Source organism: Humulus lupulus, chromosome 2 (assembly GCF_963169125.1).
Source record: "Humulus lupulus chromosome 2, drHumLupu1.1, whole genome shotgun sequence".
In the NCBI taxonomy this organism is placed as follows: domain Eukaryota; kingdom Viridiplantae; phylum Streptophyta; class Magnoliopsida; order Rosales; family Cannabaceae; genus Humulus; species Humulus lupulus.
In genome coordinates this window covers 84666453-84678679 of record NC_084794.1, presented here as the reverse complement: position 1 = coordinate 84678679, position 12227 = coordinate 84666453, and the positions used below count along the sequence as shown (strand labels likewise).

The 12227-nt window shown below is 38.7% G+C and overlaps 2 protein-coding genes across 2 annotated transcripts; both read right to left on the bottom strand.

Annotated features, from left to right (window-relative positions):
* Positions 1-270: 270 nt before the first annotated feature.
* Positions 271-2779, bottom strand: LOC133818141 (CASP-like protein 4A1). Its single transcript, XM_062250856.1, has 3 exons — positions 2032-2779; positions 1616-1751; positions 271-681 (listed from the first exon to the last, which is right to left on the bottom strand). Exons 1-3 carry the CDS (start codon positions 2631-2633, stop codon positions 487-489), a joined length of 933 nt encoding a protein of 310 aa, XP_062106840.1. The 5' UTR covers positions 2634-2779; the 3' UTR covers positions 271-486.
* A 1489-nt stretch (positions 2780-4268) lies between these two features.
* Positions 4269-8521, bottom strand: LOC133818140 (protein farnesyltransferase subunit beta). Its single transcript, XM_062250855.1, has 14 exons — positions 8338-8521; positions 8145-8231; positions 7575-7680; positions 7424-7459; positions 7109-7191; positions 6959-7012; positions 6465-6516; positions 6224-6288; positions 5891-5947; positions 5558-5630; positions 5368-5454; positions 5173-5290; positions 4944-5068; positions 4269-4660 (listed from the first exon to the last, which is right to left on the bottom strand). Exons 1-14 carry the CDS (start codon positions 8454-8456, stop codon positions 4415-4417), a joined length of 1308 nt encoding a protein of 435 aa, XP_062106839.1. The 5' UTR covers positions 8457-8521; the 3' UTR covers positions 4269-4414.
* Positions 8522-12227: the final 3706 nt, after the last annotated feature.

The following is a 12227-nucleotide window of genomic DNA, read 5'->3' as shown; positions in this document are numbered from 1 at the left end:
ACGAAGTTTTTACTCCAGCTTAGTTATTTTGAGATATGTTTGTGTCGAAGAGGACACATGAGTTGATAAGACAACATTATCAAATATTGTTCACCTTTTCTTTTTTTTTTCTCTTATCTTGGCAAGGTCCATAATATGGTCCCCAGCATTGATATGTATTTCCAATTCCAATCATCAAACCAAACTAATTTTTCCAATAGTAATTCCAAAAGAAACTAGTCAAATTCACATTCCATATTACACGATGTCAGTGCTGATTCCTTAAACCAATTATTCCCAAAATTATAAATAAATTATTTTAGCAAAGTCCATTAACTCGGAGTTCAACTAGAGAAACCTTATTTCTATACATGAAAACATTGTCCTTTTAGGAGTAGATTAATTCTGAGAATCTATCACATTCAAATCTAGTGTACTGTAATTTGTATAGGTAAGCTTAGAGGAAAAGCGTATAGATATGGTAACAGATAACACAGGAAGTGGTGACTACAAAGATTTAGCAGTACAGAGAATGTAGCCAGAGATAACAGAGCTCCAAGCAAGAGTAACAAAGGCAGCAAATGACGCCCCAACAGAGGCACGAGCCATATCAGGGAACTTATCCTTCCCCCAATTGGACTGCCAGTCATCTACTCGAGTAGATGCGGATGAAGATGCCGACATTAGAAGATAAGCAAGCATCTGCCATTTCCAAAACACAAGCCCAGTGTTAAAATAAATAAAAAGTCTAAATAGTGTCAACATACAGTTTCAAGCAACATAAATAAATAAGTCGGCAAATAGTCCAGCCTTTAAGAATAATCAATCTGTAATCAAATTTCATATCATGGTAGCCACTTGGGTGGCTTTTTAAAAATAAACTATACAGCAATAGCAAAAAGAGAAGCCTCTTTTGGTGCATCGAATCTAAGTACAATGGGACATAAAAGAATGTTCACAAGTCCATTGACACACCCCAAAGTTGCATATTGCTTAAGCTTGTTTGTAGGAATCTATAAGAGGGTAAAAAGAATTAAGTTCTTTGGCTTTTGGAATCATGCTTTTTTTCAAACAAACAAAAAAAGGTTCTATTGAGATTGTCAGTTAGGAGTTTCAGCCTTTTATATATGCACTAAAGTGGTATAAAGGTGGTCTCTTAGTATAGTTAGCTGCGTAACAAAGCTAAACTAAAGACTAAAGTGATCGCAAGTTATTCAGGATAAAAGTTCAATCTTTTTCTTCAAGAAGCAAAATTTCCCACGCAGAGTATAAGAATTCTACAGATAGAAAGGAAAAGGTGGAATTTTTATCGAAAAAGTTGGAGAAAAGTTCATCCAAAAGGTTAAGAGTTGCAGCCCTACATGGTCGACCATGAGCCATAGAATCCACTAGTTATGTTATACTTCTAAAGTTCAATTTAAAAAGAACCCTACAGGAGCTTTGATAAAAACCATGTTTTTGAGGACATGGTCCCCATGACAGACTCACCATAAAGACAACTAATGCAGATTATGACCAGACCCCAACAAAGAGCGGGGATTGTGGACCAAAGCAAAAGCATAGAGCCAGGGTTAGGTACAATAATAGCAACAATAATTTAATAATAAAGAACCTTTGTTTTTGTTCATTGACTTGCCTGATCCATAAAGAAATCAAAGTAGCAGCGGAAGCGGTGTTGGACCAAGTGTTTCTCAGAGCTTATGAAATAAATCAGATCAAACACTTGCAGACCTGAATATGCAAATCCCAATATATTGGCTCCTAAGCAGTACCTGAAAATTCCATCACACCACTTAATTTATACTAATAAACCCATAAAAACAAAACCCAAGAGAGTTTACTAGTTACATTTCAAAACACATAAATGGTACAACTAAGAAGATGGGAAGGAAAAAAAATCACTACTTGGGTTTATTTTTCTTTCTTTTTTCTGTCAAGTGTATATTATCTATTTATACTTCTGTGCATAAAGTTTTTAAGGTTGTTCAGTTCAGTCTGTCAGTAGCAATTAAATTCTGAAACAATGAAACCAGTTAAACTGTACTTACTAACCCGAACTCCTTGTACCGATAGAAAGAATCAAAAGCCCAACCTTGGTTCCTATTAGCGGCCATAACAGAAAATGAGATCAAACAGAACACAAACCCACAAATCCTAAACCCCAACAAAACCCTCTTCACCAACCCATGTTGCATCCTCGTCCTCTGCTTAACGGGCAAGTCCGGCCTCAGCTTCCGCCGATTAAAACTACCAAGCCCACCTCCGTTTCCGTTGCCGACATCGCGTTCTGAATCTTCTTCTCCTGGGGAAAAGACAACGCCGTCATGAGCTTCTGGGTCGAGCACTTCGGTCACCACCAGAGGTTCAGCCGGGAAGGACCGATTGCGCTGGGCCAGGGGCGAAGGCGGCTTCGTGGGCATCTTCTCGATCCACGAATACTCATTGGCCTCATGGGTTTGGTCGAAGTACGCCGAGTGATCTGCCGACGGGGAAGGTGTTTTGTAAGACCGGTTAGACAGCGGTGACAGTGAAAGACTTGAGTCTGAGATTCTGGGATTCTCCGTTTCTTTTTCTTCCTCTCGTTTCTCTTGTTTTAGTTCTTTAGCTTGATCTTGTTCATTGTTTTTCGCTGTTTCTTCTGTGTTTACAGTCATCTGAACGAAACTCTGGTTGGAATTCGAAATGATACGAAGAGAAAATCAGAGACGAAGAAGACTTGCCACTGCCAGTCTTTCGACAGTTTTTTTTGTCAGCTTTACTCTATAACGTTTTTCTCTATGGATTTTGTGGTCGTGTGCCAATAGTAAAATTTCACCAAAAAAATAAGTAAATAAAAAGACAAAGTGTACATTGGAACTAGTTGTAGTTATGATAGAATAAATGGTTAATACTTTTTATTTGTAATTCGTACTAGCTTCTTACTTTAGCTTAATCTTCAACACATATTTCAAATATGATTGCAGATTTTTTTAATAATTTATTTAATTTTCTTTTTTTATTATTTTAAAATATTTTATGAATTAATAAAAAAAAACATACAATTAAAACTTTGAAATAATTTATAAACAAAAATAAAAAAAAATTAAATCTAACCTCTAAACTTAAACCCAAAAATTAAAACCAATACCTTAAACTTAAAAGCCAAAATTTAAATTAAACTCAAACAAAAATAATTTAATTAAATCTCAAAAAAAATATTAGGTTTTTAGTTTACTTTAATTAATTTTAAAATATTGGTTTTAGTTTTTTTCTTTAATTTATATTTGGAATTAAACATATTTATGTTTATTTAATTAATTAAAATAGTTTTATTAAATAATTTTATTTTAAAATTAATTTATATTATTTTTTATTAAAAAAAAACTTACATTTAATTGATTAATTTTATAAAAAAAATTATTTTATTGATTTAAAAGATATTTTGAATCATTTTAAAATAAAAAAAATAATATAAAAAAATCAATTAAATCATTAAAATAAGGAGTAATATGATCATATTTTAAATATGAGCTCATTCTAGCATAGAATACCGAATTGATACGAATTGCAAATAAAATAGTACCAAATGATCATTATTATAAACATAAGGCAAAAAATGTGTATTCCTATAAAATGGTACCAAATGAGTATTTACATATAATCAAATTTTAGTTGAGATTATTTTAAGAAACATAAATAAATTTCTGGTAATTTTTTAATAATAATTTAGTATTTGTTTAAAATTGTTGCTATTTTTCATAAATAATATCTCATCATTGAAATCCAAGTGTTAGTCTTTATATTGTTATTGATCATACGAATCTGGGTAATTTTTAGACTAATAAATGATAACCACTCGTGTAATTTTTAATATAAACAATTATTGCTAGTAATCACACTACGTCACTACCTATATTCATGGTGAAAGAGAAAAAATTAAACAAGTGAACACAAAATTTAGGTGCATGTCTAGCATCACAAATTTTTATTTTTAGGTAAAATTCTTATATGCACAGATTTTAGGGGTTGAAAAAAAGCCCTTTTAAGGTATGATTGATTAACGGGCCAAGGGGGGCCACTAAAACCGACGTCACTCTCACACTTGGACACCTTGTGGTATCAAAGGCCAATATGGATTATGGACGGTGGGATAGCATCATTTAGTTGAAAAACAATTAATTACTTGTACGAGTCAATATCAACAGGACCCCAGCAAAGCAGTGACACCAAATTTGACCTACCTCACACTTGGAGGAGTGGAGAAGAGATCTTAACACCATGCAAATTGGCTGAATTCAACCACTCTCGGATAAATATATAAATAAGACTTTGCATTATTTAACCAGTCATCATATTAACCTTAGACATACATAATCCAGCGTCCATGTAACGTGCGTCTGACCCAAAGAAGATTTCAAGTATGATCCCAAGTAAAAAGATACATATAATACATTGTTCAGTCCCTTCTAAAGAATTCGTGTGCTTCGTAGTATTTCTTCAACACAACATTAAAAATGGGATGAACCGAATCCAACAGATTCGAGTAGGGACCCAACATTGTGCTGGGTCGCGGGGGAGTTTCCTCATCCTCCGACTGGTAATAATGGCACACCGAGAGGCCACTTAGACAATAACAAGTGTGATAGTAGTCTCTAGCTTTCCCAGGCTTGTCTCTGAGTCCCCCCTCTTGCACCTGCATCGACTGAAGTAAAGGATTGTTTACTACTAAGGATGACGTTTAATTTCTGAAAGGTAACAATCTTCCACATGCAGCAGTCTATTTAACATAGTTTCCAGAACCTCAACATTTCAAATGCTGATTCACTAGTCTTCTATTGCATTTGCAGAAAAGAAAACCAGACTACTTTACATGTTTTAGCCAAAGAAACTATTAAACTAGGCCTAAGAGATGGGCATTCTAAACTCAAATCATCAAGAATCAAGTCAAGTTCTTAACGTTGTCAAATGACTAATGAAATCCAAACCTGTGTGCATAGAAGTATGTATTGCTGCAATGCATGGCTGTTGAAAAGGTGCTCCATTACTGGACATGTCGTGATAAAGTTATGACCAATATCATTGTAATTCACATGGAAAGAAGCATTTAGACCTGCAAATGAGAATGAGAAAGTAAAAGAATAAATATCACAACCTAACAAATGAAAAAAGCTCAAGTACAGGTACCATAACTTATACTCTGCTAAATTGGCCTACCTCCCTGTTCAGGTATATCAGATACTGTGGAAGTGCTGCAACGTCCAACATCATCTGGCCTCACCAGTTGTTCATCAATAAATGAACCGACTCTTCGTAATAATGCAAAAGAACCTCCCTGGTCAGTGTGCTTTTCGTTAACCCCATTATAGTCCTGAAGGAATGGTAAAAAATGTGAAAAAGACAGAAAATGACCTGCCAAAAGGAATAGCATCCATCAACCAATTTATTGGTTCTCCCTTGAAATCCACACTCCCTTCCTTGACGAAATACCAGCCAATCCTAATAAAATAGGAAACATCATTCAAACACAGTAAAAAGTAAGATCAAGAATAATATTGCAATGGCTAGGTACTAAGAATGACAAGAAGACTACATATCTTACAATTAATCGAGACAAGTCCAAACGATGGACCTCATTGATCAGAATCATTGTAGCCAACCCACAAAAGGTGTACCTAATGTACATCCAAGATATGCAACAATATCAGATATCCATAATTTAAGTTTCATTTCATTTGAATTGAATTAACAATGACAATAATTCACCTTATTGCTCATAATCAGGGAGCATTTGAACCCCTAAATACCACAGAAGTAAACCTTACCACTTAGCACATACCACTAGAAGATGCTATTGATATATTATAGCCAATAGATTCTACAAAGATAACTTCATAGCAAAAACAAAACATAAAGTAGCGTGCTAAAAACATACCCACCATGAGCTTCAGAGTTAGGTTCTCCACCAATGCCACCTTCGTAAGTCTGACAGCTGCAGATTGACACCGCATAGTGAAACTTTAATTATTTATAGAAATCAACAACTATATATAAGATGATTTCTGCAATTCATAATATTACTCCTATCATAATCCAATATCACAATGTAAAAGACTTAACAGTGGAATCAAATGCATGCACAAGGGATGCTATAAAACATAATCTGGATGAGAATTGGGAACATTGTTTCACAAGACAAACAGCTCCTAAGTAGATGACGAGCATGCTTTGGAGCCGATTTATATTGAGATGAGCAATCAAGACCAACCTTAATATGTAATTTCCAACATTCTGAACTAGTTCATCATCCAAAATGTTCAAAATACTTGCAACCTGGTAGAATAAGACTTTCATAATGATAATCATAAACTAAGCTACTTATAAAAATTAGAGTACACTGTACTGAGCATAAAGATTAAACAACCATTTGGGTTAATTTCACATAAGTGAATTAGCATGGAATACACATTGACGTGCTTGTATCACAAAAGACAAGCACAGAGACTTACTGAAATGGCAGTATAGCAGGCCCGAACATCAATTTCTCCACCATCATGCATCCTGATGAATACATCCAAAAATGTTAAGAATTATGATGTAACGATGTTAAATTTTCAACATATAACATATATAAACCTTCCAAGAAAAAAAAAATGGTAAAGACATAATTCCTTGTTATATGCTAAAGCTTCTACATATAAACCTTTTTCCAAGAAGTTAAAAGGATGGGGAAATTATTTGTTATTTAAAATATCACAAAACTTTGATTGAAGCCTAGAAGTGCAGATTCGTATAGATCATAACACCAAAATATCCTTTCATACAAATAAAAAAATTAAGATTGAGTGATAGAGAAAAGAAATTTGGAATGGCTAGGAAAAATACAGTTCAAAATACCAAATGCATCTCGTACAAGCCAGTTTAGAAGCATTAAAAATGAATTTCACATAAAGTGAGACATTTTCTAATTTCAAACTACACACAATTGGATGTGATCTCATACCTGAAACCCCCACTTGGCTGTTTCATCCGCTGCAGAAACATGTATAATGTACTTCTGAAAAATATTAAGACAAACTGAGTTCAATCATTTCAAAAAGGCAACCTTATGTATAAAAATAAGTATCACAAAATAGAAGTATAAACTGACCACCTATTAATTGAAGACAAAGCTTCATGACCACCGATAGTAATAAGTGAATTGACAGCTGCATAAGTTGTTGCAAGATGTGGCATCTGAAAGAAACAATGATTGAATTGAATATTGACACCACCCTCAGATCAAAAAAAAAATTACTAATATTATATTTGTATGTATACAAATACAACTTGATAAGTATCAGCTGATAAAGAATCAATTGCTTTCCTCACATCAAACGTTAAACAATTACAATTTGTAATGCCGACACAAGATATAATCTTAAGACTGGCTAAGCCACCTAGCCTCATACTACACTATTTTACTTGCCTGTCCAGGTCCACCACCATATCCACCATCCTGGTCCTGCAAAGTAAAATAATACAAATGTATGAAAACGAATCACCTAAATACAGATGAATGCTTTGCATTACAAAAAGCACAACAACTAAATGGGATTCAATTGTATTTGCAAGCATACCTGACAACGGCCAAGAAAATCGATGGTATTACATTCTAACTCTGAATCCAGATACTCCCCAAGTAAAGCAATTGAATGCAGAATCCAATAGCACAGCCATGGTCGACTAACAATATGAAAGAAAACATGTGAAAAATTGGCAACAAAGGGGCATCTCAAATGCAAAAACCTTCTCTCTCTCTCTCTCTCTCTCTATTTTTATTTTTATTTTCTTTTAAATGGGGCAGTGCTTAAGTAATCAATGTAAAGCTTATTCGTGGAAAATTGTTGGGTCTCAAGTAAAACAGCTGTTTCTTCAGTCACATTTATATTTTCTTCTGTTGTGTTTACTAGGTGTAAATAAGCCCTGCACGTACTTTACTTACAAATTTCATGCAATTAAAAGTATCTCTTCCACTTAGAAACTAAGTATCACAATTTTATGCAAACACTAAAAGAATAAAATAGTCCCCATTAAAACATGTCTAAACTAAAACATTGGTCGTTTAATAAAATAAAAATTTCAACCTAAATTATCCATTAAATGCAAGGAATAATAATGAGAGAAAGAGTTAGAGTAAAATGAGTTACTTGGCATCCAAAACGCAGAAAGAGGAGCCGAGATGTTTCAGACCTCCAAAAAGATACTCCAAATGCTTATCCCGACGAAGCTTCAGCCTTTAAAAAAATCAAGATCAAACCCGAAAAATTATTCGAAGTATTAAAGCAAATCCCCAAATAAAATAAGAATCATGACAATTAAACTTCATAAGTAGGGTTCTACAATTGTGATTTAACGTTGCGAGAAGAATTAGCAAAGTGGTTATAGATCTGAAAGGCATTGTTCTCCACCATCCACTGCTCGCGCTCCGTCACGGTTGGCACCGGAATCTCCGATTCCATTCTGTTCCACCACCGAGTCGCGAATCGGAGTTAACGTTCTTTCACTCTGCTAACTAAATTGGGCTTGTTTAGTTCTCAGTCAAGAAGATATTCTATTGGGCCGAACCGGTACAATTGGGCCCTACGTCAATCCCCGTGGGCTGCCTTCCCCAGATGAGTACTCTGAAACCCAATTTCTAAGGTCCAAATAATTCGTGGCGGCTCGGTCGTTGACGGTGGACTTTGACCTTTGCGGCTTGGCCACTTCACCGGATAATTTTTTAGGAACCTCTCCAAATTAATTTCTCTTTATAAATATATATATATATATCAAATAAGTAAACTCATTAAGTTCATGTTCAGAAAATCAATACTCTTAATATCTCTAACGGCTATCCCCGTTTCCTCCCCACACTCGCGATTCCGTACATTGAGTCCATGGGTCATCCTGAAGGGACCTAAGGTCCAGATCGAGCCCAATAGACGGGGAAGGAGTGAGTCCTGGTGGCTCGAATATCAGTAAGCCCAACATTGTCCCAGAATGTATGTTGGGACCACGAAGTTGGCACGTTTCATCTTCCCGGACCCCTTATACGGTGTCGTCCGAGGAGCGATAAGGATATTGCTTCCTCCAAGTCTAAAAATGGACCGGGATGGTAGCAAATGAACCCGGGCTCTAGTAAACGAACCAGGGTCCTGGTAAATGGACCGGGACGGTAGGGGATGAACCTGGGCTCTGGTAAACGAACCAGGGTCTTGGTAAATGGATCAAGACGTTAGTAAACGAACCCAGACTAGGCGACTGGGTTAGGCGTGATAAACTGTTCCCGACACTGACATCACCCTGAGAAACACGGAGTTTTGTCCCCACAACTAACCAAAAGATGTTACATACGGAATGTACATCGTTATTTCAGAACCGTACTGACACTACTCTGACGGATCCTGTCCCTCGGATCTCCTTAGAAGCCCACGCGAACCAGACTGAAGCTGTGTACTATTGTCAGACTTACATTGTAGTTATGCTCGAGCCGACCCAATGGGCCCTGATTAGTGTATTTAATTTAATAAAATTGTTTGTATTAAGCCTCCATCAGTGAGCAAATAGTGTTTATACCCTTATTGGGCCCGGATTAGTCCGGCTCAAACCCAGAGCACTCAACTGCCTATAAATATGAACAGTTGTGCACTGTGGAAAGGATCTGATTTTTCTCTTGTAAGCATATACTCTGCTCAAATTCAGAAAAAAAAAAAAAAAAAAAACTCCATTACTAACGCTCCTTAAGCTCTAATACAACAGACTCGTGAACTAAGGCTCTTTAATGCCCCAACCACATAAAATCCCTCGTGCGATTATCTCTAATCCTTTCTTCTTAAGCTCTCTTATCTTTTATAATTCAAATTTTCGAAAAACTCGGTAAACATTTTGGTGCTTTCATTGAGAGTTGAAGAAAACCATTTTTTTAAAAAAAAAAAAAAAAAGGAGATATTGAATATCTGCAACAATGGTGAACACGAGACATACTACGTTCGATCCTGCTCACCAAGAACAAGGCAATGGAGAGCCACTGCCTAATCAACCTCTCCCTCAAAACCAACCTGAGGATACACCATATCAAATGCCCCAGCCTAACGAGTCCCAAAACTATGAAGACGGGGCAAATTTCGAGGAAGGTTACTATGAGGAAGATGAGGAAAATGAAGGGGGATATCATGATCACGAAGCTGAGGATCCTGCGATCCCTGAAGAAGAAATGGACCCCAACCAGGAGGACCCAGAGGTGATTAAACTGAGACAACAGGTCCTAGATCAAGAGGCCAGGACAGCTGAACAGAAAGAAGCCACTCGCCAGATGCAAGAGTCCTTCTTGGCCCTTCAGGCTTTCATTGCTGCCCAAGGATTGGCGGCCAACCCTCCAGTTGTTCCTCCTCCAGGAACACGGCCATAGGCCCCACCAGTTAGGGCCAACGTGCTCGAGAATACGAGGCCAATCCCTCCTCCGGACAAGATCCCAAAGCCGGCCCATCTAACCCGGCTCAAGAAAAAAGGAAAGCCAAAGCGGCTGACCCTGTGAGAAAAGCAAACCCCCAGAGGAAAACTCCTCCCGTTCTGAAAACTGTGGCCAACCCAGGGTCGCTCCCTAGGAAAGAGAAGATGTGTACTATCCCAGGACGGGATCATCCGATCGATCCGCAAGGGATGCACCCGCAGGTTATTAGGCCCCGGGTTATCCCTAGACAGACCGGACGGGAGCAACGTTTCCACCCCAGTGCCTTTGTGAATAAAGATCACCGAGGGCATCAGCGTGCTGATGAGCCAGAAGTTGTTAGTTCAGGGGATGACACGTCCCAGATAGACCTGCACGACGGTCTAAATGCTCGAAAGAAGCGGGCCCGCAAGGAGAAGATCTGCCCCCGAGGGGGAGACCTGAGGAATAACCTCAACGACAGGAAGAACAAGAGGGTCCCCCTGGACAATGGAATGGCCAGACAGTTCATGGAACATCTGGCCGCGTTAAAGAAAGTCATGGACCGTCTAGTCCGTAAACAAGAGGGAGGAGGTTTCAATTCTGAAGAAGAGGAAAAAGAACCATGCGCCAAACACTTCTTGGATGTGGTGCTCCCTAAAAGGTTCAAAATTTCGAGTCTACCCGCTTATATCGAGAACACAGACCCCAGGCTTGTCCCGCTACAATTGGTTAATGACTGTAGCCCATGTCTGTGACAATGGAAAATGCCTTTTTTTTCGATCACTCTAGATGAACCCGCAGAAGAATGGTGGGAGAGACTCAAGTCGGGATTTGTCCAATCCTGGTTCGGACTGCATTCGGTGTTCCACAAGCAATTCGTGGCCTCCATGAGGATGGACATGCAAATCAGTGCCCTCGCCAACATTAAGCAGCTCCCCACAGAGACTTTAAGGGCCTACATCCAGTGCTTCACGGAAGAAGCCTCAAAAACCAAGGTGGATGATGGACAGCGCCTGGTGGCCCTACAGTCTGGGATTCGAGTCGGGTCCCCTCTTTGGGACGACATGCAACGCAGTAAGGCGGCCACCCTCAAAGAATTCATAAGGAGGGCACAAGACTTTACCAACTGGGAGGAGGCCCGGATCCAGGCATTCGGATGGCAGCCGGCTTCCCAGCCAAGTGCCCAAACTTTTCCCGGGTACGGGATGCAATATCTGGCCCCTCACTATCCAACAACCCCGGTGGCACCAGGGTCGACGGGTACTCTCGGAATGACCTTCGCAGACCCGACGGTTTACAGTCCTGCTTCCTCAAGATACGCACCAGCCCAGTCCACCCTATTTTCTGGATATGGGATTGCACCAATCGGTTACAATGCTGCTCCCGGCGGGGCCCAGCCGTCTATAATTGGGGGGACGGAGGCAAGCGTAAACCCCTCCCGAGGGAAGAGATCAGGGAAAGGACAGAACTGATCCGAGCCCTCTAAAAAGGGCAAGAGGGGATATGAGCCCCAATATTCAGAGTACACTAACTTAGTGGATACCAGGGAAAACATATACTTGGCAACGGAGAGGACAGTTCATTACCGAAAACCCACCCAATGTTCAAAGGGGGAAAGAGTTCGAGGGACACTAGCAAAAGGTGTGCATATCACAAAGACGTGGGTCACCCGACCGAGGAGTGTCGTCAGCTGAAAGACGAGATTGAGAATTTGATCAAGCTGGGACACCTCCACCAGTGGGTCAGGATGCCCGTAGGTGTTCCGGGACTGCCAGCAGCTCCCGGACAACCCGCGATCCCGGGTGCATCTAGATCGTACCAA

Coding starts and splice junctions, on each gene's coding strand:
- LOC133818141 (XM_062250856.1), bottom strand. CDS start 2,633: ATGACTGTAAACACAGAAGAAACAGCGAAAAACAATGAACAAGATCAA. Junction 1,752..2,031: donor TATCGGTACAAGGAGTTCGG/GTTAGTAAGTAC, acceptor TGGAATTTTCAG/GTACTGCTTAGGAGCCAATA. Junction 682..1,615: donor TTGATTTCTTTATGGATCAG/GCAAGTCAATGA, acceptor TGGAAATGGCAG/ATGCTTGCTTATCTTCTAAT.
- LOC133818140 (XM_062250855.1), bottom strand. CDS start 8,456: ATGGAATCGGAGATTCCGGTGCCAACCGTGACGGAGCGCGAGCAGTGG. Junction 8,232..8,337: donor CGCAACGTTAAATCACAATT/GTAGAACCCTAC, acceptor ATTTTTTTAAAG/GCTGAAGCTTCGTCGGGATA. Junction 4,661..4,943: donor ACATACTTCTATGCACACAG/GTTTGGATTTCA, acceptor CCTTTACTTCAG/TCGATGCAGGTGCAAGAGGG.